The sequence below is a fragment of the Triticum dicoccoides genome, chromosome 2A, assembly GCF_002162155.2.
Source record: "Triticum dicoccoides isolate Atlit2015 ecotype Zavitan chromosome 2A, WEW_v2.0, whole genome shotgun sequence".
Classification (NCBI taxonomy): Eukaryota; Viridiplantae; Streptophyta; class Magnoliopsida; order Poales; family Poaceae; genus Triticum; species Triticum dicoccoides.
Genome location: NC_041382.1, coordinates 608356851 through 608383053, shown reverse-complemented (window position 1 = coordinate 608383053; position 26203 = coordinate 608356851). Strand labels below are relative to the sequence as shown.

The window sequence follows — 26203 nt, the reverse complement described above, 5'->3', positions numbered from 1 at the left end:
TCTTTTTTATGACAACTGCCTCCCGTGTTGCTCGGCTGGGCCGCTGGGGCGACACCGGAGCCCACCCCATCCCTAAATCCCTTAGCCCCCGTCCGTGTCTCTCCTGGCCTCTGTGTAAGGAATCGTGCGTGGTGCTGGGGCTTTCCCCTCGGATCAGATCCGATAATGCTTCTGCGCAGGCATGAGTTGCTCTACGACGACGCATCCACGGCCGGCCCCTTGGCTTGCTTATGTGCACGTCCATGTGCCGCCTCTTGCACGGCTGCGGATGGCTGCTTGTGCGGAAAGATGCATCTGCCCAAGAGGATCCGCTCTGATCCTGAACACGGCGGCCCCTGCCCATCAGATCTGGCGTGTTTTCCATCCAATTCTTGGCGCACATTGTTGCTGGCGGCTGAGGCGCTGCTTGCTGGTGCATACATGATGGTAGGCCAGGGGCCATTGGTGCTGCGGGCTATGGCGCCCCGGCTCAGATCCAGTCATGTCGGACCCTAAGGCGATGTGCCTTGGCAGGGCCCTCTCCAGGAAGGTAGCAGTCGGCGTTGGTTTGCTCCGCCGTCAGTGTTGGTTCGTGTGGTGAGCACTTCGGCATGCACCGACGGCCTTGCCGCGGATTGCAGTAGCCACCGAAAGATCTTTGTGAGGGTTTCTCTCTTCATATCCGGTGGTTGCCTACGACGTTGAGATGCAAGCTATGGACAATGACTTGACGCAGAGGTTATGGTTGTGCGGCGAAAACGGCCGGTTCCTTGCCCACCGCAGGTAGCTGCTGGAATCATGGAAAAGTGGTGGCGACAATACATGATTGATTTCGATGGTGGTGAGTACCTGGTCTCGAGCTCCGGGGTGAAAACCTAGGTTTGACCTGAGTTGGTTATACTCCCTCTGTCTGAAAATACTTGTCGTAGAAATCTCTATTCCTAATGGAGCAGTTGGTAGTCTCGCTTCCAGGTTTTTTTTCGTCCCACCACTTTCGTCCGGTTTTTTTTCGTAGGTTAACCGTCGTAGATTTTTTTCGATGATGGTTTCTTATTCACCGGTTTATTTACCCCTCAGCTCTTTCCTTGCAAATCAAGACTTTCCAAACGTGCACGCAATCACGGATCTAAATTTACTAACTTATCCAAATTAACCGATACCTTCCATTATTGCAAATTTCTTTAGGAAACAAATAATAGATTTTAAGAAAACAAATAAAAGATTTTAAGGGAACAAATAAAAGATTTTAAAGACACATCATACTTTACTAATAATCACTAAAAATCAAATCTAAATTAATTAACCTTATCTTAAATCACTCAATCACTTTAATTAGAAAACATTTTCTTTCCTAACTGCACCTCGCTTAGTGTGCACATAACAATCCGAAGTAATTAGAGTCACATGATTGAATCCATTTATTTAGAGCGACATGATTGCGTTCCGGGATGGAGGCCATGATTTCGTCGAGGTCGTTGCTGCCTCCTACACTCAGGGTGTGTCACCGAGATCGAGGCGAGCATGAGGAGCTGTGGCCACCGCCATGGTCACCTCATCGCAGGGGATGGAGCACGCCGTCGGCCTACAGCTTGTGGAGATCAGGACTTTCCAAACATGCACGCAATCACGGATTTAAATTTATTAACTTATCCAAATCAACCGATATCTTCCATTATTGCAAATTTCTTTAGGAAACAAATAATATATTTTAAGGAAACAAATAAAAGATTTTAAAGACGCATCGTACTTTACTAACAATCACTAAAAATCAAATCTAAATTAATTAACCTTACCTTAAATCACTCAATCACTTTAATTAGAGAACATTTTCTTTCCTAACTGCACCCCGCTTAGTGTGCACATAACAATCCGAAGTAATTAGAGTCACGTGATTGAATCCATTTATTTAGAGCGACATGATTGCGTTCCGGGATGGAGGCCATGATTTCGTCGAGGTCGTTGCTGCCTCCTACACTCAGGGTGTGTCGCCAAGATCGAGACGAGCATGAGGAGCTGTGGCCACCGCCATGGTCACCCCATCGCAGGGGATGGAGCACGCCGTCGGCCTACAGCTTGTGGAGATCACTGTTTCTCTTCAGGTCGCGTGATGACCGGATCTTGCCGATGTGTCCCTTCCCGACGACCTCCTCTTCGCCCGGTTGGCCGGCATGGATCTCGCCACTACTGCCCTCGACTTCTCTGCCTCGAGCTCGACGGTCAGCCACCATGGATCCCCCAGCTGGAGGGTCACGTGAACCAGCCGTCCTCCCATGCTGCAGCGGCCAGAAGGTGACATGGCTCTCCGTACACGAAGAGTGGAGTGTGGAGTTCGGTCAAGTACTTATATACTTGGCCTCTACTGCTGATCCATGTACATGGAGAAGAACAGACAACCGCTCATTCATGCTTCGTTCCACTCCTTTGCGCTACATTACTGGAGGTGACATTTTCCTATCTCTCTATGTTGTAACAAGCCTGTTGCCTGCATAGTTAATGGATTTTTTATTTAAATTTATCGCTGCTTAGTGCTTTGTTGCAATTGTTCACGCAAGATTCTTATATATAATCTGAGCGTATGTAGGCATACTTAGCTTTGCTATTCCATTTTTTTTGGCGCATAGAAATAAGAGTATTGTCCAGGTTAGGTATTCAATTGAGTATGGTATTTGGATTGCTATCAGAATGTCTTTTCTATGCATGTGATTTCTCACATCTGGTTATAATATTTGTGAAGACATGCATTGCACGTGCACTTGGAAGCGGGCCCGTGGCCCGCGCTGGACGGCGCCGACGCCGACCCGAGCCACCTCGTCCTCGTATTCTTGGAGCTGTGGCTGGTCGATTTACATGAAATTAATTCCCTCAATTTTGGTGGCAAATATAATACACATAATCCATATTGTTATGCACTAGCGTGTATGTGTGAAATAGATGGATTATGGTCCCGTACCCAATAAGATGGATATGTGTGTGTGTTAGAGAGAGAGGGAGAGGGGAATAGAGAGTGAGGAAGACGGAGGGAGAGTGTGTGTCTGTGTGTGTGTGAGGATTTGATGGTAAAAAAGGTCGCCAATGTCGTAATATTGAACTCTTAAAGTTAATGTGGCCCCGTTGCAACGCACGGGCGTTCTTCTAGTGGGTATAAATGGATGTATCTAGAACTAAAATACATCTAGATATATCCATTCTCCAGACAAGTATTTCTGGACGGAGGGAGTACCTGGCAGTGACGATGTTTTTTGCATTGTTACCTTGTTGAAGGCATTGCTCAGATATGCTTGCATCGGTTCTTCAGAGTGAAAACTTAGAATCTGACTTTGGTGGTTGGATCCAGTGACGACGGCGTTTGAGCGTCGCTCCCTTCCTGAAGGCGTTACTGTTGAAGAACCTCGTTGTCCTTGTGGTATCATGAGATGGTTGGTGCGAATATGGCCATTGTTGTAGTTTGTCGAGAGAGGATTTGATCATTTTGGGGTTTTTTTTATCGCTTAGGCACAGCTTTAGTCTTATATGAGTTTGCTAGTTGCCGGCGTGTTTTTATTGTGTGTGTTGTGTTGACTATGTGCATGCTAATTATGCAGAGGCCGGGTGTATGCTCACCGTGTTTGTATCCTCTTAATATTTTATTTTGAGTGAATAAAATTCATCCTTTATCAAAAAAGCTGTGGTAGTAGTACGAAGGGTGAAACGGGCATATATTACGCACGCAGACGAAGTGCCAATGTTATCGCGGATGGCAAAGTGCCATTCCTCTAATTAAACGAGCAAATTTAGCAAGAAAATAAGTAAACAGTGTAGATTTGGGTAGCGGTAAAAAAATTCTTTCACTGTGTTTTGCATCAAGTGGCCGTGGAATGATTGAGGCGCATGCTTTGCTTTTACACAACTGCACTTGGAATGATTGAGATGACGTGTGCACTGTTTTTTGCTATCGACCCTGTCTTTTTTTCTTATTCCATTGCACTCGGGCGTCATTTGCACAACAGAGCTCGCTGTTTGTGCGTGCAAGTTGGGCGCTTTGGGACAACCTCTGTTGTTACTGATCGGCTGCTGCCAATGCATGAGTGCTTAAATAAGGTGCTAAGCACATTAAATAGCTTAGCAACTATACTCCCAATACATAGAAACAGTGCACACGTCATCTCAATCATTCCATGGGTGGGATCTGAACCAAAATTTTCCGTGTCTTGGGTTGAAGAAACTAACAAGCAAACTGGGCAGGCTTCCCCGGGTTATGAATTGAAGAAACTACGTAGCAGAGTAGAAAGGCTTTGCTCGGAGTATGAGAGAATGAGAGGACATCAACAGAAGAGAGAAAATGAATGCAGCAGCAAGACGGAGACCTTGACCTCACACCCCCACTGATTGAGTCTGCCTCGCCTCTCTTGTTCCTTCTCCGCGTTGGTCTTTCTCTCCCCATCTCAACCAGCGGCTCCGCTCCGTCGATCCACGCTGCTGCAGCTGCTGCTTCCCCACCATCGCTGGCTGCTGCTGCTGCACCTACGTCGGCTGCTCTTCTTCCATCTCCTCCCCGTTGAAAGCCTGCTGCTGCTTCGTTGCTTCACCTGCCTGCTAAATAAGGTTTGTGCCCCTGTCTCCAGTCCAGTCGCCTCTTCTAGTTTTATAAGTTGACCGGCTTCGGATGTGTATATTTTATTCACTGATTAGTTATATAGTCTTAGTGCAATTTGACTAGCTTTGGATCTTGGGGCAGATCTGGAGTTTGGAGCTTTGGATCTAGCGGTGGATCTGGATTTTATTTCATTTCTTTCTGAAAAATGGTGGATCTAGACGACAATAACTGAAGTTAATTAACTCTGGATTTTCTAACGGTCCATCATTTCAGTTGGATCCAAGAGGAGCACCGGCGCCGCCACGGCTGCATGTAGCATGTTTCTACTTCTGGAGTAACGGCCGCAATGGAAGCTGTTTCAGTCACTCTTCCAGCTCAGGTACTGAATCTTACAGCGTTATGCTTCTACTCTGAAAATCGTTTGAAATGAAAATCTGCTGTTATTGGTACGGATGGTCTGTTGAAGTCCCTGGCCCCATTTGTTTCTTGGCCTTTTTGCTACTGAAACTCCATTCATTCAGCGGGTTGTTACATGTTTCAGGTGCAGCACAAGCATAACTAGAGAGCCAAGATAGATAGATCCTTGTCCGGATATCTCAACTAGATGGCTGGAATAATGGTGAGCGCTTCTACCGGGGTGATGAACTCTCTCCTGGGTAAGCTGGCCACCCTGATGGGAGAGGAGTTTGCCAAGCTAAAGAACCTGAGGAAGGAGGTGAAGCACATCAGCGATGAGCTGAGCAGCATGAAGGATGCTCTAGAGCGCCTTGCAGATGTGGACGAGCTTGATATACAGACTGCAAGGTGGAGGGACGCGGTCAGGGAGATGTCTTATGACATTGAGGATATTATCGATGACTTCATGTGCAAAATTGGGGAGAAGAAGAAAAAATCTGGGTTTGTCCACGACACTATTCAACGTCTGAGAACTTCAAGGGCCCGTCATCAGATTGCTGGCCAGATCGAGGACATCAAGAAAATCGTGCGTGAAACAAGTGAACGTCGTGAGAGGTATAAGGTCGATGTCCCCACATCGTGCAATGTGGCTGTTGACCAACGGGTTGTCGCTCTCTATGAGGATGCAGCTAAACTTGTTGGTATGGACGGCCCAACCAATGAGGTTGTCAGTTGGCTAAAAGATGAGGAGAAGCAGTTAAAGGTTGTATCAATTGTTGGATTTGGAGGTTTAGGTAAAACGACACTCGCCAAGGAGGTATACCATAAGCTGAAGGGGGAATTTCACTGTGGTGCATTTGTGCCAGTGTCTCAAAAGCCAAATATTCCAAAACTTCTGCATAGTTTGTCAACCCAACTTGGTTGTCAACAATCTTTTCATGACTGTGAGTTAAATGTTCTTCTCGACCAAGTCAGAGAAAATCTAAAAAACAAGAGGTACTGATTCTAACTTTCTATATTGTTGCTAGCTATTCTCATGCGCCTCTGGTACTTAAATTTTCTTGAAGATTCATAAGGGGTGAATCTTTGTTAATGAATATTAGCATACATTACGGTCTTTATGTACAGCTCTTTTCTCTATTATAGAAAGTGGAAGTAATGTTTGGCTCTTCCCGACTTTGGAGTGCGGATTCGTAAGGCCATCAACGGAAATATCCCTATTACTTCCTACTTAGTACCTTAAGTTTGTTATACAAAGCAACAGCCTTATCTAAGTTGAAAAAAGGGACTATTTTCAGAGTTCAAGATTTAGAGGAAATCACTAGATGATTCTAATACGGCCATGGGATGCTTTGAGTTTTTTATGGGATGGACTTGAGGACAGTTCAATGAAAAAATTGTGAAGTAGTTCCAGTGTAAACAAGATTTAGTACAAACTGCATTCCCATGTAAGTCAAATTTGATTAAATAGAGTTAAACCAATACCAGCTGACTTATGTAGCTTATTGTGTTCTAATGTAAGTCAAATCTGATTAAACAGAGTGAACTTTGTACTATGCCCGTATATGTATTGCCACCAACATATATCTAGTGCCACCAAAGAACAAAGGACAATAATATAAAGCACTAGGTATGGAGTCTTGAAGTCTTCTCAAAGTACTAGGTACATGCGTCTTTAAAAATCACTATAAAAGACTGTTGTCACTTGTGTCGTCACAACTATACCTAGTAACCAAGGAAGCACTCTTAAGTTATATATAGTAGATCATCACGGATTTACTAGTAATCACTTATAAGATCGATTTTTTTTTAAGATGCATACTGAATCCTCTTCTCTTTGTCAAAGATTTTTCAGATAATCAACAACATAAAAATATTTGACAGGCTGCTTTTTCCGAAATATGCTTTCACATTATTGCCTATAATTATAGAGAAGTCAATTAAATATGATTATGTCATTTCACTCCAGAGTACCGATTCAATAGCTAGTCAGAGGGCACATTCCTCTCAGCCCTATAATATATTACACCAGTTGCAAAGCATGGCCCTCATGAACATTACAAAAAAGATATGATTTACGACCTAAAACATAGACAAGACGGTCACTAGATGATCCTACAAACATGAAAATGAAGAAAAAAAAGGGGTTATTTTGCGAGTTAAAGCTTTAGAGGATATATGCCCAATATATATCTAGTACCATCAAAGAACAAAGGACAATAATACGAAGCACATGGTACATAGCCCCAAAGAAGATCACCAGATGATCCTAATATATATGAAAACGGAAAACGTAAATACTAACATGGAGATCTTCACTTGTTCCATGAGTTACTTGGGGTTGAGCATGAAAACATTTATATATTAAAAGTTTGCACAGTACTTTCAGTTTACACAAGATTTATATCTAAATTTCATTTGCTAACTAATACAAGCTAATTAATGGGGCTTATTTTTTTCTAAGATAAGTAATATTTGATTAAATAAAGTAAATGTGCACTATATGTGTCTAGCAAAGTCTACTGCTCTCCCTTCATCACGTGTTGTGACTCTGCAAACTGCTACATATGAATGAGTTGTACCATGAAAAATATTAACAAATAGATTGCTGACATGGCAGGAAATCATATATGAAACATGAGACTAAACTAAGACCATGAGGCTATGGTTCCATAGCATCATGAAGATGAATAATTTGAGAGACAAGTAACATAACTGTGCAATAGTTTTCATCCCAAAAAATGACTACCTAAAAACCAAGCAAATTCACGAACAAAAAATAGTTTCCATTCATCAGAACACTGCAAAAAATAGTCACCCACTAACTTTCAGCTAATTTGGCCCTGATTTTTCATTCACTTGGGGGAAATGAATGCCGAGTACCACACGAGGAGAGGCGGAATAAATAGGAAAATTGTGACAGTTTGACTTGGTACATGCTCCCTCTGTAAAGAAATATAAGATCATTAGATCATTTTAGTGATCTAAATGATCTTATATTTCTTTACAGAGGGAGTATTTGCTTAAACAGTTAAACCATGCTATAAAAAATTAAAGATCAACTAATATTGTGAATTGTTATGTTCTTCTATATGTTAATTAGTATTTAACTGGATGAAAAATGTTTTTCGTCTGCCTCGAACCTTTGGAAATAATTTGATAGTTTTTTATTATTTTACTTATCACTTTATTGATTATGTTGCAGATATTTGGTTATCATCGATGATTTATGGGATGTATCGGCATGGCGTATTATTAAATGTGCTTTCCCAGAAAATAATCTTGGTAGTAGATTAATAGTAACTACAAGAATCAGGATTGTGGCTGAGGCATGTTGTTTCGGTCACCACGAGCACATTCTAGAAATGAAACCTCTTAGTGGAGAAGACTCAAGGAAATTGTTTTTTGATAGGATATTTTTCTCTGAAGAAGCTTGTCCAGTTCAACTCAGACATGTTTCAGTTGACATTCTCAAGAAATGTGGTGGATTGCCACTTGCAATCATTAGCATATCTAGCCTATTAGCAAGTGGAAGTTCCAACCAAAAGGAGAGATGGGAACATGTACAGAATTCTTTGGGGTCAGTTTCGGGCACAAATCTCACCTTGGAAGCAATTAGACAGATCTTGAACCTTAGCTACAAAAATCTTCCTCGCCACCTCAAGACATGCTTCTTGTATCTTGGTATGTTTCCAGAGGACTCTGAAATACTGAAGTATGAATTGGTAAGACTATGGATTTCAGAAGGCTTTGTTAGTAAAGCACATGGACAAAGCCTAGAACAGACTGCAATAAGCTATTTCAATGAGCTTATCAACAGGAGCCTTATTCAACCTGTAGAAATTAAAACGGATGGGACAGTGTTAACTTGCAAAGTGCATGATATGTTGTTGGATCTTATCTTGTACAAGTCTGCAGAAGAGAACTTTATCACTGTAGTAGATAACCCAGATTCCGTTGCAAGACAGCTTCAAAAGCCCCGTCGGATGCTCTTCAGCTTGGATGGTGCAACATTGCCAGGGGTCGTCAATATGTCACAAGTGAGATCGTTTGCAAACTACAGAGGCTCCATGCACATACCTTCTCTGGCAGAGTTCAAGTATCTTCGAGTTTTTATTACTGACTTTACATCTTTTTCTGCTGATGACAACCGGAAAATTGACCTGACAAGATTGTGTGAGTTATATCAGCTGCGACATATACGGATTCGCGGCTGTGGTAAGTGCCAGCTACCAACGCAGATTAGAGGGCTACAAAAGTTGGTAACATTTGATATAGATGGGTCCTGTATCCCAACTGATATTTTCCACCTGCTGCACTTGTTGTTTCTAAATGCTCCAAACGTTGAAAGGCTGCCGGAGGGCATTGGTAAAATGACATCCCTACAACAGCTGCATAATTTTCACACACTGCGCGCCTCACTTGACAGTGTCAAGGGCCTTGGAGAGCTCACCAATCTGAGTATTCTATGTCTCGGAACTGGTTTTTCTGAAGATGTGGTCATAGATGCTCTAAACTCTTCTTTGGGAAAACTTTGTAACCTCGAGTGGCTGCACATATTCACACCTTCTGTTTCTTTTATACCTGAGACAGTAACCTTGTCGCCTCCTCCCCCCAACCTCGTTACACTCTACGTGTTTCGATGCTTCAGGGTCCCTATCTGGATCAAGGAACTCCATAACCTCCGGTCCTTGGATCTCACTGTTAGGACACTGGACAAGGATGGTGTTGGTATTCTTGCGGAGTTACCATCCCTTATCGACGTGGAATTAAAATTTAGTAGAGCCCTGGAAGAAACAATTGCCATCTATGGGACAGCATTCCCAATCCTAAAAAGGTTTGATATCAGTGGGGGTATCATGCCACAACTAATCTTCCAAGCTGGGGCAATGCCTAAGCTCCAGAGACTCGATCTATCATGGATGAAGGACGAGACCGCCACACCTACAGGTATCGAGCACTTGTTAGCGCTTGAAAGAATCGGTGTAAGATTCCGGAGTAGTACTGAATCTGAAAAGAGAAGCGCGGAGTCAGCCATCAGGAGCGCTATCAGCATGCATCCCAACCATGCTCACATTACAATCGATGTATGATCCCCCTCTCTCGCTCCCGTGCGGCTCCACGGGCCGCACCGGGGCGCCCCAAATCCGGCCACCTAAGTCACGCCCTCCTCCTCCTCTCCCCTCACCGCCGCCGGAGGGCGTCGCCGGGGCAAAGCCCGGGCGGCGTCGGCGGCGGTGGGGCCATTTCGCGGCGCGGTGGGGGCGGATCTGCCGCTCTTGGCATCCGGCGGCGCTGGTGGTCCAAGGTCTGTGTGCGCCGGCGAGCTCAGGGCTGGCGGCCACGGCGTGGCGGCCTTGGTGTGGTGCTGCGTGCGCCCGTCGGTGCACGGCCATGGCGCAGGGGCTCGGCGGGCTGGGCGCGGATCTACGCGTCGAGGCGGGCGTCTTGCGCGTGTGGAGGGTCCTGCGGCGCGGATCTGCTGCCTGCGCGTCGCGGCAAGGGCGCCGGTGCAAAGGGAGTGCAAGGGGATCGGCGGTGCAGTAGTCGCGTTGCAGTGGGTGACGTGAAGGGGCGGCTCCATGCCGCGGGTGCTCCGGCGCGCAAGGGGCCGTGCTGAGGGGCGGCAGCAGCGCAAGGGGACCGTGCAGAGACATGGCGGCGGCGCGGGGTGGCCCAGCTGGCGCGGATCTGCCGTGTGTGGGTCGCGCCGAGGCGACAGGGAGGCCGCGGCAGGGAAGCTCGGCAGGCGGGCGTGAGGGGCTGCGGCTCAGGCGAGGCCGGGCAAGGAGGCTCGGCGGATGTGCGCAGGAGGTCTGCGCAGCACGGATCTGCGGCTGGGTGGCCACCTGCTCCGGCGTGGTGGAGGCCCGTCATGGTGTTGCTGCTCTGGCGGGGCGCGTGGTGGAGGGGCTCGGGCTGCCTGTTTGGCGCTCGGGCGGCGGCTTCGGCTGAGGATGATTGGTGGGCTTGTCGGTGCTGGTGCGGGATGATGTGCAACCGAGGTGGTGTGGGAGCTCGGGTGAAGACCCTGTCACGGCCCTGTGCCGTGACCAGCGATGGCGGCGGCTGTGGCCGTCGTGACCTTCCTGGAGGCATCGCTGATTTGCTGCCGCACTCCTCTTGCGCGGATCCGGCCATCTCGGCCTCTTGAGGGGAAACCCTAGATCTTATGATCGGACGATGACGGCACCTTGGTGTCTTTTTCCCTCTTGGGGGCTTCGTCCTGGAGCTCGGCATCGGCAAGCGGGTCCGGTGGTTGGTGGCGTCCAGGCTTCTGCGACAACGATGGTGGTGGGAGCGATGTCGGCGACGCGGCAATGGTTGCGGTAGTCGGCTCTTTTTTGGCGTGTCCACGGAATTGCCTCGATTTGCTTGTTGCTATGGAGTCGAAGCTGCGGTGGCGAGGCCCTGTGGTATACGATGACTGGCTGCAGGTTGCCCGTTCGGCGATCTCCCGTGGCGCCAGCCGTGCCTGGTTTTGTCCTACTGAGTTCTCCGTCAGAGTTGGAGTTGCGCTGTCTGGCCGTAGGAGGCTGAGGTTTTGGCATCGATCTTCATGCAGCTTCACGTGTCCGCTACAATGTGGGTTGAGTCGACGATCGCCTACGGCGAAGTCGGAGTCGTTTGCTCAAAGTGTAGGGATGGCGATGACGCTTCTAGGGGAGGAGTGATGACGATGACGCCTGCGTGCGGTCTCGTCGAGGCCCTCTTTGGAGTGGTGTGCGGGGGCTTTCTAGGTGTGCCGCTCAGCGGTTGTGAGGGTTTTAGCCCGGTTCTCCATAATTAACTGGGCAATCTGGTTTTCGCTCGGTTTTCCCTAATTAACCGAGCAACTCTCTTCTGCTTAATTAATCGATGAGGCAAAACTTTTGCCTCCGTTTCGAAAAAAAAAAAATCGATGTATGATAATCCTCGGTAACAGCCTCGAACAGCAGCTGGTACGTTCAAATTTCCACCTCCAATCTCCAGCTGGTCTGTCTGTTATCTCTTTCCTCGTAACTACTGGGTGATGTCCGTAGTTTGGGTTGTAACATTCCTAATGCCGTACCTTTTATTTACTACTTTCCTGTACCTTCTTTTTTGGGTTCTAGCAAGACCTTTTTTGGGTTCTTTCCTATGCTGACTCAAAAACTGGAGATGCTTCATTTAAATTGAAAATTCGGAGGTCTAACCGACATTTCTCTGAACATTTGAGTTGTTATGATTTCCCATATGAATGGTGATTAAACAAGTTTCTGCATATGTCTAGGTGGAGTGTCCAATATGATTTGAGGTGCATATATATAGCTTCAAGTAAAGTAGTTTAATTATATATATGTTGGCGTTGTTTGATTAGTTCGGCGAACGAGTAATTTCGTGAGTTCAACTATTCTCATAGACACTGATTTTCAGGGAAGGGACTGGAAGCCGATTCTGTTCCTTGGAGCAAGAAGATGAGATGCGTGGAGGAACACTGAGGTGTCACCAACCTTTATGCTGCGTTGTAGCTGATGGCAATGGATTAGTGCATTTTATTCCCGCCAGGAATATCGAGCTATCGCTTTGCTTTGTGCTATCTCCGAGTTATCTTGTCAAACTGTTTCTCCTCTGTCTCTAAGATGATGCATGATCACGTACGCTTTGCTTGGTTTTCTCCTGTACTGTAATAAGGCTTGATGGTGGGAAGGAGTTGGCACTTGTTACTCACTCCCAACTTGACTAGCCAGAGATTATATGTTGTATGTATGTGTGCTTTTTACATCAAACTGATTTGCTCTTATTTATATTCAACTGAATATTTATTCCTTGTACTATTTGCAATTCTCAGAAGGACGGTCGAGATGTTTATATTCCGCTACATTAATTCCTATATATGCGAGTTTGTGTTGTATCGCCTGATGTTCTATCCTTTGCACATGGATGTCACTGTATATTTTGTCTAGACAGACGTTGTGCAGGCAGCAGAGCGTCCGAGCATGCATGGGAATGTTTCTGAATGTTAGACAGTGGACTTCGTCAAGGCTGCATGCCCACGATCACCGCACGATCCAACCCACGTTCTGGTCACAGCCGTGCTCGGCAAACTATATGTACTCTCCTCTGTACCTTTGTAATGCAATGAGAAAACCATTCCAATAGTTTTACATGGTATCAGATACTCGATCCCCTTCCGCACGCCCACGTTCGCCATGACGAACCCCGGCGATTAACTACCCAACAGCGGCGGCCCGCCAATTCCTCCTCTGCCTACCTCCGGCGGCCACAGCCCTCTCCACCTCTCCCACTCCCCGGCGGTACGCCGCCGCCGCCTCTCCCTACTCTTTCCTTTAGTGACACCATTATGGACATTACCCCTTTCATCCCCATCCTCCTAGACCCCCACAGCCATAACTACTACCACTGGCGACATCTTTTTGAGATCCACCTCGGCCGCTGCGCGCTTCTCCACCATATCTCCGGCGACGTCCCGCAGGCTCCTCATGACCCGCGCTGGCTCAAGGACGATCTTGCTATCATCCAGTGGCTGTACACCTGCATCTCCATGGAGCTTTTTAACCTCGTGGTCACCGACGGCACCTCTGCCCGCGACATTTGGATCGAGCTTCACCGGCTGTTCCAGGACAACCGCGACGCTCGCGCCTCTGCCCTCAACACGGAGCTGCGCACCATCACGCAGGGCGCCCGCCCCGTTGGTGTTTTCTGTCAGCGCATCAAGGCCATCGGCGACGAGCTGCGCGAGCTTGGCGAGGTTGTTGCTGACCGCTCTCTCCTTCACGCGCTGATGGGCGGCCTCGACGATCGCTTCGCTCAACAGGCGACGCTCATCCCGCTCCTCCGTCCTCTGCCAACGCCGGCGGAGGCCCGCTCCATGCTGCAGATGGAGGAGCAAAATCAGCAGCACAAGGCCAACACACCGCGCCTGTTCCACGCGGCGCCTCGTCCCGCTCCCACTCCGCCCGCTCCGGCTGCTGCTCCACCGCCGCCGCCCCCGTCTCAGCCACCACCGGGCTGGCGTCCCAGCCCGAACTACAAGGGAAAGAACCCGATCTACCGGCCGCCCAAGCACGGCGGCACGTCTTCCTCATCTGCTCCAGCGCCGGCCTCACCATCGCCGGCTCCTGCACATCCGGTGGCACCCTCCAACCCGGATCCTTCTGCATGGCGCCCCTCCCATGATCCATGGACGGGCTTAGTGCAGGCCTGGCCCATGCCTTGGTCCGCGCCCTCACCATACGGTGTCCCGCCGGCTTACAGCGGCGCATGGGCGCCCGGTCTTCGCCCTGCAGTTCGTGCACTCGGTCTCCTGGGTTCCCGTCCTCCACCGGCTGCCTACATCGCCTACGCGCCTCTGTATCAAGTCGCCGCTGCTCCCACGGCCTACTCCATGTACCCCTACGGCGCTCCACCACCGGGCTGGGATCACGCTGCGTCGTCGGCGTCCTCTTCTGCCTCGCCGCCTTCGTTTGCTACGCCTACAACGACTGCCACCACTCCGGCTTGGGACCAGGCCGCCTTCATCGCCGCCACGAACTCACTTACCACTCAGGACGCAGGTAACGAATGGATTTTCGATTCTGGTGCTTCCTTGCATATGTCTGCATCTGCTAGTACGCTCACCTCTCTCCATCCCTCCATCTTATTTCCATCCATAACTATAGGCGATAGTTCTTCTGTTCCAGTTACTTGTGTAGGCGCCACTACTCTTCCCTTTTCCCGTCAGCCTCTCTTGCTTAGTGAAATTCTTGTTGCACCTGCTCTAAAAACCTCATCTCTGTTCGTCGTTTTACCATCGATAATCAAGTTTCTGTTGAATTTGATCCGTTTGGGTTATCTGTGAAGGACCTTCAAACCAAGATGGAGATCGCTCGGTTCAATAGTTCTGTTGACTTGTACACGGTCGACGGCGCGTCATCCTCCTCATCTCATGCCATGCTTGCTTCTGTGGGCTTATGGCACCGTCGGCTCGGTCACCCTCACAACGGCACGACCACCACTCTTCTTCGCGAGTTCCAGCTTCCATATGATCGTGATAGCCATGATCCCTCTCTGTGTCATGCGTGTCAAATGGGCAAACATGTGCGCCTGCTTTTTGGCACGTCTTCTACTCGTACTCTTTTCCCTTTGAGTTGTTACATTGTGATTTGTGGACATCACCTACCTCAGAACGGCAAGGCCGAGCGCTCCCTTCGTACCATCAACGATATCATACACACCCTCCTCATACAGTCTTCCATGCCCTCTTCCTATTGGGTCGAAGCCCTACTGAGGGAGTCCTGGATTAGGGGGTATCCGGACAGCCGGACTATATCCTTTGGTCGGACTGTTGGACTATGAAGATACAAGATTGAAGACTTCGTCCCGTGTCTGGATGGGACTCTCCTTGGCGTGGAAGGGAAGCTTGGCAATACGGATATGTAGATCTCCTTCCTTGTAACCGACTCTGTGTAACCCTAGCCCCCTCTGGTGTCTATATAAACCGGAGGGTTTAGTCCGTAGGACCAAGAACAACAATCATACCATAGGCTAGCTTCTAGGGTTTAGCCTCTACGATCTCGTGGTAGATCAACTCTTGTAATACTCATATCATCAAGATCAATCAAGCAGGAGTAGGGTTTTACCTCCATCGAGAGGGCCCGAACCTGGGTAAAAACATCGTGTCCCTCGTCTCCTGTTACCATCTACCTAGACGCACAGTTCGGGACCCCCTACCCGAGATCCGCCGGTTTTGACACCGACATTGGTGCTTTCATTGAGAGTTCCTCTGTGTCGTCATCGTTAGGCTTGATGGCTCCTTCGATCATCGATAGCGATGCAGTCCAGGGTGAGACTTTTCTCCCCGGACAGATCTTTGTATTCGGCGGCTTCGCACTGCGGGCCAACTCGCTTGGCCATCTGGAGCAGATCGAGAGTTACGCCCCTGGCCACCAGGTCAGGTTTGGAAGCTTAAACTACATGGCCGACATCCGCGGAGACTTGATCTTCGACGGATTCGAGCCCCTGCCGAGTGCGCCACACGGTCACGATGAGCATGATTTAGCTCTACCATCGGACAGTGTTCAGGAGACCGCACTGGCAACCGCTCCGACCCTCAATTCGGAGCCAATTGTGCCATCCATGGACGGGTGGATAGACCCCGCCACGGAGGCCGCATTCTCAGCGGCGATCGAGCCGAGTATCGACCTTACCCTTCACGAGAGCCGTGACGCCAAACGGCCGGATTCTTCCCCGGCCATGGACTCCGAACCGCCTGCGCCTGTGCCTATCGAATCCGACTGGGCGCCGATCATGGAGTTCACCTCCGCGGATATCTTTCAGCACTCGCCCTTCGGCGACATACTGAACTCATTAAGGTCTCTCTCCTTGTCAGGAGAGTCCTGGCCGAACTATGTCCGGCAGGATTGGGATGCGGATGACAAAGAAATTCACCACTCACCCACCACCCACTTAGTAGCCACTGTCAACAATTTGACCGATATGCTCGACTTCGACTCCGAAGACATCGATGGTATGGACGACGATGCAGGAGACGAACAGGAACCACTGCCCACAGGGCACTAGACACCCACTTCATCATATGATGTATACATGGTGGACACACCCAATGAAAACGAAGATGAGGAACGGAAGGACGCAGCGAAGGATCGTTCCCTCAAGAAGCAGTCAAAGCGGCGGCATAAGCACCGCTACAAATCCCGCCTCGGCAGAAACAGCAGTTATACAGACCCAGCGATAGAGCAGGGTGAGCCAGTGGACGACGAACACGGCATGGAACTGCTGTCCGACCACGGCAACACGGAGAATCAAACCAAACAACCCGTCTCCGACGAAGATAACAGTCCGGATGACATCACACCGGACGAGCACCTGGAGCAACAGAATCTCCATCAAAGGCTTGTCGCCACTGCGCGGAGTCTGAAAAAGCAGAAGCGAAAGCTCAGGGCTGTTAATTTACTTACCGTTGTACTGGTATTCTTGCAGGTACTTGGTTATTATCGATGATCTATGGGATGTATCAGCATGGAATATTATTAAATGTGCTTTCCCAGAAAATAATCTTGGTAGTAGATTAATAGTAACTACAAGAATCACGACTGTGGCTGGGGCATGTTGTTTTGGTCACCACGAGAGTATTCTTGAAATGGAACCTCTTAGTGAAGAAGACTCAAGAAAATTGTTTTTTGGTAGGATATTTTGCTCTGAAGAAGCTTCTCCAGGTCAACTCAGAGATGTTTCAGTTGAGATTCTCAAGAAGTGTGGTGGTTTGACACTTGCAATCATTAGCATATCCAGCCTATTGGCAAGTGATCGTTCCAACCAAAAGGAGAGGTGGAAACATGTACTGAATTCATTGGGGTCAGTGTCAGGCACAAATCTTACCTTGGAAGCAATGAGACAGATCTTGAACCTTAGCTACAAAAATCTTCCTCACCACCTCAAGACATGCTTCTTGTATCTTGGTATGTTTCTGGAGGACTCTGAAATATATAGGCACGAGTTGGTAAGCCTATGGGTTTCTGAAGGCTTTGTTAGTAAAGCACATGGACAAAATCCAAAACAGATTGCGATAAGTTATTTTAATGAGCTTGTCAACATGAGTCTTATTCAACCTGTACAGATTGACATGCATGGGTCAGTGTTAACTTGCAAAGTACACGATATGTTGTTGGATCTTATCCTGTACAAATCTGCGGAAGAGAATTTTATCACTGTAGTAGACAACCCAGAGGCCATTACAGGACAGCTTCAAAAGCCCCGTCGGATGCTCTTCAACTTGGATGGTGCAACATTGCCAAGGGACGTTAATATGTCACAAGTGCGATCATTTGCAAACTGGAGAGGCTCCACGAATATACCTTCATTGGCAGAATTCAAGTATCTTCGAGTTTTTATTGCTGACTTCAGTTCTAGTTCTGTTGATGGCAACCGGAAAATCGACCTGACAGGATTGTGCAAGTTATATCAGCTGCGACATATACAGATTGAAGGCTGTGATAACTGCCAGCTACCAACGCAGATTAGAGGGCTACAAAAGTTGGAAACATTTGATATAGATGGGTCCTGTATCCCAACGGATATTTTTCAGCTGCCGTGTTTGTTGTCAATGCATATTTTTCACCTGCCGTGTTTGTTGCCTGAGGGCATCGGTAAAATGACATGCCTACAGCGTCTGAGATGGTTTGACACGCTGCACAGCTCAATCAACAGTATCAAGGGCCTAGGAGAGCTCACTAATCTGAGACTTCTGTACCTCAGAACCAATTTTTCTGAAAATGTGGACATGGATGTTCTAAACTCTTCTTTGGGGAAACTTTGTAACCTCGACTCCCTGAATGTATTTTCACCTGATTCTTGGATACCTGAGGCACTAACCTTGTCGCCTCCTCCCCCCAACCTCATGGGACTCTCCATGATGCGAATATCCCGGGCCCCAAGCTGGATTGGGGAACTCCATAACCTCCAGAGCTTGCATATCACTGTTGATAAGCTAGACAAGGATGATGTTGGTATTCTCGCGGAGTTACCCGCCCTCATGGACCTAGAATTAACGTTCAATAGAGCCCTGGAAGAAACAATTGTCATCTATGGGACATCATTCGCAATCCTGAAGCGGTTTGTTGTCTACTGGACTGTCATGCCACAACTGACCTTCCAAGCCGGAGCAATGCCTAAGCTCCAGAGCCTCTCTCTACCTTTGAACGCCAGGGGGTGGAAGCAGGACGAGAGCACCACACCTACAGGCATCGAGCACTTGTTAGCACTTGAAAGAATCTCTGTGGGGATTGGGAGTGAGACTGAATCTGAACAGAGAAGCGCAGAGTCAGCCATTAGGAGCGCTATCAACATGCATCCTGGCCATGCTCACATTAAAATCGATATCCAATGTTACTAACAAACAGCATGGAGGTTTTGGTGGTAATTCATGGTACGTTCAAATTTCCACCTCAAATCTCCTGTCTCTAGTCTGTCTGTTAGTTTCCAAACTTCTAGTTTGGTCTGTAGCTCACCATAATACTGCACCTTTCTTTTTGTTGTAGCAAGACTTCCGTAGATCTATGCAGATTCAAAAATTGGAGATGCTTCATTTAAATCGACAATGCACATCTCTACCAACATTTTTTCCAACATTTGATTAGTTATAGTTTCTCTTATTAACGAGCGGTAAGCAAGTCTTTGCAAATGTCTAGGTCTGAGTGTGCACAATAAAATTTGAGTTGCATATAGCTTGAAGTAAAGCAGTCCTATATGTTAGCACTGTTTGATTAACTCGGCAACACATGAGTAATTTTGAGAGTTCAACCATTCTCGTAGAGACACCGATTTTCAGGGAAGTCGATTCTTTTCTATGGAGCAACAAGATGAGGCACGGCAAGGAACATTGAGGTGTCTCCAACATTTATGTCGTATTGCAGCGGACGGAGATGGATTACTGCATTTTCTCCCAGTCGGGAATATCGAGCTATCACTTTGCTTTGTTCTGCTAGATATCTCGACAAACTGTTTCTCCTTCGTCTCCAAGATTATGCACGATTACACTTTGCTTGGGTTCTCCTCTAATTATGCAAGATTATCTCGATCATATGTTCTTGTTATTGTTGTATGTGTAAGTTTGCTTCTTGCATCAAACGTATGCAACTGAACATTTATTCCTTGCACTGTTTGCATTTCTGAAAAGGACAGTTTATATATGTTGTATTTCGTGGCAATGATTCTTATGGAATATCGTGTTGGATCACTGATTGTTTTCTATATACGGAAGGCATACTAAATAATTTCAACAATTTCGTTTGGACATGGACATGGATGCTGTGTAGACACTAGACAGAGCACGGATGTTTCCTACAGGGAGCAGTAGCAGAGCATGCAGGGGAAAGTTTCTGAATATGTTGTGTCGACGGACGCAACCAACCTGAATAATGGATGCAGTAGCGGATTGTATGATGGCTTAATGAGATAAATGGACGGCTGCCGCCTGCGGTGCCGGAAGCCGGTTCCACGCGCGGCGGCCGCCGCCTACGATGACCTTCGCCGGAGCTTCTCAGTGTCAGTATGGGCCATCCACCTCCGCTGTCGGTTGATGAGCAGCAAAATGGATCGAACAATGGGAATGGAGACGGTGTTGGGACGGTCCATCATGGCATGGCATCGTCGCTACGGCGATGAAGATGGACCTTCCTGACATCGCGCCGTAGCGGACTCCGCGCGCTCGGCTGTCAGCTGTTGAAACTCCGGCGCACCATCGCCGGCCCCAATAGTCATTTCGCCGCTAGATGGAGTTCTTCCAGCCAGATCCATTTTGTGTTGATTTCCCCTCTCAATTTGTATCATTTTTCTGCCCTCAAAAAATAAATTTTGTATACCATCTTTCTTGCCATGCTTTGTGGTGAGTGGTGGCGCGCGAGCAAAGGGTGAAAGTAGCCACGGAGGAGATGTCCAAACAAATTCATATACGTCTCGGGGCATGTAAGACTGATAGGTGGACCAATCCTGTCAGAACGGAAAAGCCATTTTTTTAAACAACAGGTAAAAAGCCTTGCGTTTCAATGTGATGATAGAAAGAAAAGTTCATACAGACCCTAAAAAGGGTGACGTCCACATATTACATTACAGAAACCCAAGTCCCTACTGATACTGTAAACGCCGGGATCAGAGCTGCCAAACGCATGGCCTTCATTTGGATCATGCCAAGTAGACAAGCTAAGATGAAATATCAGTATTATTCTCCACCGACAACTTTAGAGGTACAAAACCAATTTACTTGTAATTTAATCCCACCCTGACAAATGGAGGTTGGGTGAGAGATTTTCATTGGAGATGTGGGTGAGATTTTTCTTTTCACTTGCAAAAGGAAAAGCCAAGTATAAAATGGTAACACTACGAAAGGAGAAAGTTTTCACCTCGGAAGTCGGAACATACCACCTCCCAGCCCAGGTTTACTAATCCTCCTTGTATTTTGCATCATATTTTGACCATAACATTAACTAATAAATTATAAATTATATGTAGCAAAAATAATATCACTGCAAACTACATTCAAATAGGAACCCGACAATATAATTTTGGATAACATGTACTCCCTTCGGTCCTTTTTTTGTCCAAAATCAAATTATCTCTACTTTGAACAAACATATAGAAAAAAATAATAAAAAATCACAATGCCAAATCAATATTGTTAGATTCGTTATGAACTGTAGTTTCATAGTATACATATTTGGTATTGTAGATGTTGATATTTTTTAATATAAATTTGGTCATACTATACAATGTTTGACTAGAGAAAAATATATAATACATGGAGTAATAAGGACCGGAGGGAGTATTAACATTTTGCTAGTCCACTATAGAGGTAGCGCTCATCCGGTCCTGGCGACAACGATATGACGTGCATGTTGTTGCCATCTGATTTGCATGCGTTCCAAACCATGTGAAGATCTTTGCATGGCTCATGTTCCATGGACGTCTCAACTCCAAAAGCAACCTCATCCGCAAACGCATCATCTCGGACTCACTCAGCCCACGATGTGGGTTTGACGGCAAAACCAGTTCGCACATCTTCATTGACTGCCCGCATGCACAGCGGATAGGGCAACGGGTCGGACTCTCACCCCCCAGCTCCATCGATGACCTTTGGGACTGTCGTCTCCCTAGCCAGGTGGATGCGCTAATCTGGCACTCCATCCTCCTCATCATCTTGTGGAAGATATAGGACTCCAGAAACGCTACGACTTTCAAGCAACAGAACCACCACAACATCTTCACCCTTAAGCGAATCATCGACGACCTCATTCTTTGGGTCCACCGGATAAAGAAACCAGCGCACAAACCTAAAATACGAGAGGGACTAACAAACCCGAACAGAGGTAGTAGTTGCAGCGTGTACCTACGTACCCGCACGCAAGGTTTTGGGTTCTGGCGGAAAAATAATAATTAGTTAACGGGCGGCAACCACAAATCCCAGTACCCCACAAGAAATCACCTTACATGGAAAAAAATTCCAAAAGTTTTGAATTTGAAAGAATTCAGACTGAATTTTAGATGAATTTTAATCAGATTCAAAACTCATTCAAAAGAAAAATTGTTCGGTATTTTTCGCTACCATGATAACTAAAATCTCGATGCCCCATAAGACATTTTTTCAGGGGACCAAAATCTTGCTCGCACGTTGCCGGCCGACGCGAAACTATGCTGGGTCCTATGCTTGAACAGTATGTATGTATGCCAGGTGGGATGCAACTCACGGAGAACAAAATTAAACAAGCATTGTATCCTTGCATCAATCAGCATGGAGATGACTCAGGGACAACGGCCATCAAGCAAACGCCAAATTAACCCAAGACAAGATGTCGACACCCACCCTTGGTATGTGTGCCACCGGCCGATGACCACATCATGTCCTCATCCGGGCCCTCCACACACACACAGCCAACCGTCCGTTCAGTACCATGTACTCCTAGTAATAGAAGTATTACATAAGGGGCTGGTCAAACAATTTCTAAACAGACTGGTACTGTACTTAATTTTACACAACTAAAACGTTCAGAGAACACGATGAGTTCGCTGTCCAACAATGGGCTTCTTACCGTTTCTTTGACTTCACCCACGTATAGACCGCTTCTCTCTTTTCTTGTATATATAAACCCATTCCCACAATATTGTATACTAGCATGGCTATACAATGGCGTATCCAGCTCAATGGATCAGGGTGGTCCAACTATAGAAATATTCACACACATTTATTTATTTAATTAATTATTAAAAATGTATTTATTTTCAACGACATATATAGGCTTGCAATACCCCATCCAACCCTTATGCTTAATTTCACCTTAAACATGTACAAGCATTTTGTGTTACTCGAGAATTAGTATGGCTATGTCGAAGCGAAAAAATTATCCACCAGCCTATTAAGATCCTCTTTTGATTCACATGATTTGTTAAACACAATGGCAAGAAAAAGTCCAGGACTATGGTATGACAAATACTCTTTTATGCTAATTTCTGCAGGTTACATAAAAAATATGATCTGCAAGTTACAGGAATTAGTATACAGAGTATTTGACACACCACAAGGAAACAATTACTATATTTGCAAAATGTTTGAGTGAATGGAAATTTTCTGAAATAGTGTCAAATAAATCCTTAGAAAAAATTATAAGCGATTAAAATGACCTACACATGGAGAATTACTAAGAATTCATACGCTCTAAATTCTATAAAAGTCATTTGAATAAGAAAGCCATAAACTTTTGTCATGCATGGTCATTGAACATGATTGATTGAGAACATCAAGTGTCAAAGACGGTGCAAAGCACATGGGAATGAGCACATCGTGTTACAGTCACCTCGGCAGGTTGGCGAAGGTGATAAAAGCTATGCCCCATGTGAGTGACTGACCTTGCCGTCCTCATTAAGACTTTTTAATTAATATTTTTATAAATTTTTAAATTAATTTTGAGGACAAGATGTTAAGAACCTGGGAGGTAGTAATGAAATTAATAAAAAAAATTGGATTCCTTGATAAAATAGATATACGATTTTCCATTTTTGATGCTATATTATATTTAATTCAAAGGATATTTGTGCGAATTTTGGAGGACTAAAACACTTGGAATTCGATAATTGAACTTTTAATTTCACGTTTTTTATCATTTTGCCACTAATTATGTCACACTACTCGGTTTTTCCATTAGAAGTTTCTAGTACTCAAAATCATCCTTCCGTTAAGTGTGTGCTAGAAAATGCCACTTGGCACAAATACCGTCTTGTCAAAGGCCATTGACCGAGGTTAAATGATGTAAACCGACAAACCCTTATAATTGGGTGCAAATTCAGTCTAGTAAGCTTCTAGTGCACATGAATTTAGGAAGTCTATGGTTCTTCCTGCCACCGTCTTCTGAAAAAACATGCATTACAAATCATTCCATTGGAGATTAAATTTTTAGTTTTTTTTGTGTTACATACAGTTGAATCGTTCAGTCGACACTATGCACAGTCATGATTTGTTTTGTGAATAGTATTTTTTGTCTATACTAACAATGACAAGATCTTCTCGCAAAAAAATGACAAGAGATGTGCCCATTTGTTGAGAGAGGAATAGTAATGTGCAAGTAGGCCATGGATGCACCACGGCGTGCATATAGAGATTCTCTAAACATACAACCATGATGTGGCCATTGAGTAACTGAAATGACGACATGCACACATGGTAGGATCTGATATACAGTACCTAGCTCTTTTGTCAATAGAACATGGTACTATGTAAATCTGAGAATGGTTTCATACTTGAACCATACTTGAACCATACCCGTACATGTATCTCTCAAAACCATACTTGAAACATACCCGTTTAATGTCATTTTCAGCCCAACCAAAACCGAACCCTCTATTTTTTCCACCCAAACCAATTTAAACCCAATACATAACTATGGGTTTGCTTCAATGTACATATGATTGCACAAATTGACATGTTAAGAAGAAAATGAGATAGAAAAGGCATAAGTGCATCTACAACAGTTTGGGAACAAAGTTATCGTTGAGATACGGTCAACACACAACAGGCAAAAAGATGCCTACGACCAAAAAGCTCACTCACAAGTGTATTAAAACCAATTGCTTAGCTAAAGCACAAGCAAACACTTTCAATTTGCATGTGGTGTTTCCCAATAATACATAATTACATAGTGCATCACAGCATGTACGCGGACCAAAGATATTTGTTGTCGATGTGTCGTTGGTTATTGCACATAACCAATGCCCAGAAACCGGTTTGGGCCCATAGTTTATAGCCGCTAATAACCAAACTGTTTAAACCCATAACCAACTATACCCAAATTGGATTCTTCACATACCCAAACCAAAACCAAACTAAAAAAGATTCAGCCTAATAAAACCTGAACCAATCCAACCCAAAGTAAGAACTGAACCGTTTCACCCAGTTTTTTAATAACCATTCTCAGGTTTAGTACTATGCCTAGTTATAATAATCGAGTGCAACTGCGCAAGCTTACGGATGTCCACATTTGATGAGAGCCACAAATTGGTGTTAATTAATTAAGCAATTCAGCCAAAAAATAATAAAGAAATCCATTCTGTCAAAAAATAATAATCAGCCAGTCCTTTCTCTGTGCTCGAAACTACTCCATCCTTTTCCAAGACATGCACATATTCCAATATCTAAATTTACCTAACAATTAGACTTGCAAATGTGAAAAATATATGTGAAACACAAATGGCATCAGTGAAAAATACTTATGAATATTAATCTAAAGATCGTATCATTTTTGTGTCACTTGACTACTTTTCTAGTTAAATTGTTGGCAAAACATAATTTTCTGTTGCCGTGTACACCTTGCATTTTTAGATGACGGAGTAGCCACAACTACAAGTCGTACTACCTAAATGTTCTGGAAAGAAAGAGAGAAATTGAAAACAAAACTTTGTCCTGTTTTCATGCATTCCTCTCCTTGCCCCAACACGCTTACTGTGTGATTAACTATTTTTTGGACAATGAAAACATTAACTAATTTCATTGTTTAAGGTTTACAAATAGTAAGTTGGTAAAAATTCATGAATCTACATAACCCGCATCGATCCATCAGACGGCCATCGGCATCACATACACTAGCTACCAAATCTATATTGGAAGGTAGATGACAAAAGCAACAGACCTGCCGTCTAAAACACACGCCGCAAGCTAGCTAGCTAGACCGAACACACAACGCCAGGCTTCCAAAGAAAACTAACTAGCTAGAAAGAAGCTAGGTCGTCGGCACCGGCGAGGGTCGATCTCACATTTGACGCCGGCCGTCTGGCCGGCCGACCGATGTCGTCCATGGACTGCGCGATCCATGTGGTGCTGGGGGTGGTCATGCGGAGGAGCATCTGCCGGCTGCACGAAGTCGTCGCCATGGCCGTGGAGCTCGGCACGGCGCTGCTTGTGGCCGTGCGGTTCTCCGGCATGGCCTTCCGCCGCACGCGAGCCCCGACTCAGGTGGTATCGGGGTCGACTCACTATTACTACTACGCCCCCGTGGCGGCCTCCATGGTTGGCATGTCCAGGCTCGACAGGCACTAGTCACCGGTGAGCTACACCCCTCTGGATTTGATGTCTAATCAATCGTGTTTTTTTACTTTGTGAGTAATAATGAAATTCAGTGGTTGATTAGCTACATACACACACGTGCACTGTATGTTAAGCAATATATGTGTTCATCATGATATCGACATAGTAATTGATCACTCTCGCATGCATTTGAGAGCAAAATGGTGGTGATT

The 26203-nt window shown here is 45.9% G+C and overlaps 1 protein-coding gene across 6 annotated transcripts in view; it reads left to right on the top strand.

Annotated features, from left to right (window-relative positions):
- Positions 1 to 4081: 4081 nt before the first annotated feature.
- The window catches only part of LOC119355676 (CBS domain-containing protein CBSCBSPB3-like), a 56470-nt gene continuing 34348 nt past the window's right edge, over positions 4082 to 26203 (top strand). The window contains exons 1-6 of one of the 6 annotated variants that reach the window (XM_037622516.1): positions 4105 to 4560; positions 4826 to 4931; positions 5094 to 5944; positions 8154 to 10029; positions 11846 to 11889; positions 12344 to 12456. In XM_037622516.1, coding sequence (XP_037478413.1) covers positions 5157 to 5944; positions 8154 to 10029; positions 11846 to 11857 — 2676 coding nt within the window. In that variant the 5' untranslated portion in view covers positions 4105 to 4560; positions 4826 to 4931; positions 5094 to 5156 and the 3' untranslated portion in view covers positions 11858 to 11889; positions 12344 to 12456. Of the gene's footprint in view, positions 4561 to 4825; positions 4932 to 5093; positions 5945 to 8153; positions 10030 to 11845; positions 11890 to 12343; positions 12738 to 16909; positions 18855 to 19240; positions 19510 to 26203 lie in introns of those variants that run through there. The other 5 variants (XM_037622514.1, XM_037622515.1, XM_037622517.1 and 2 more) reach the window with 5 other exon arrangements.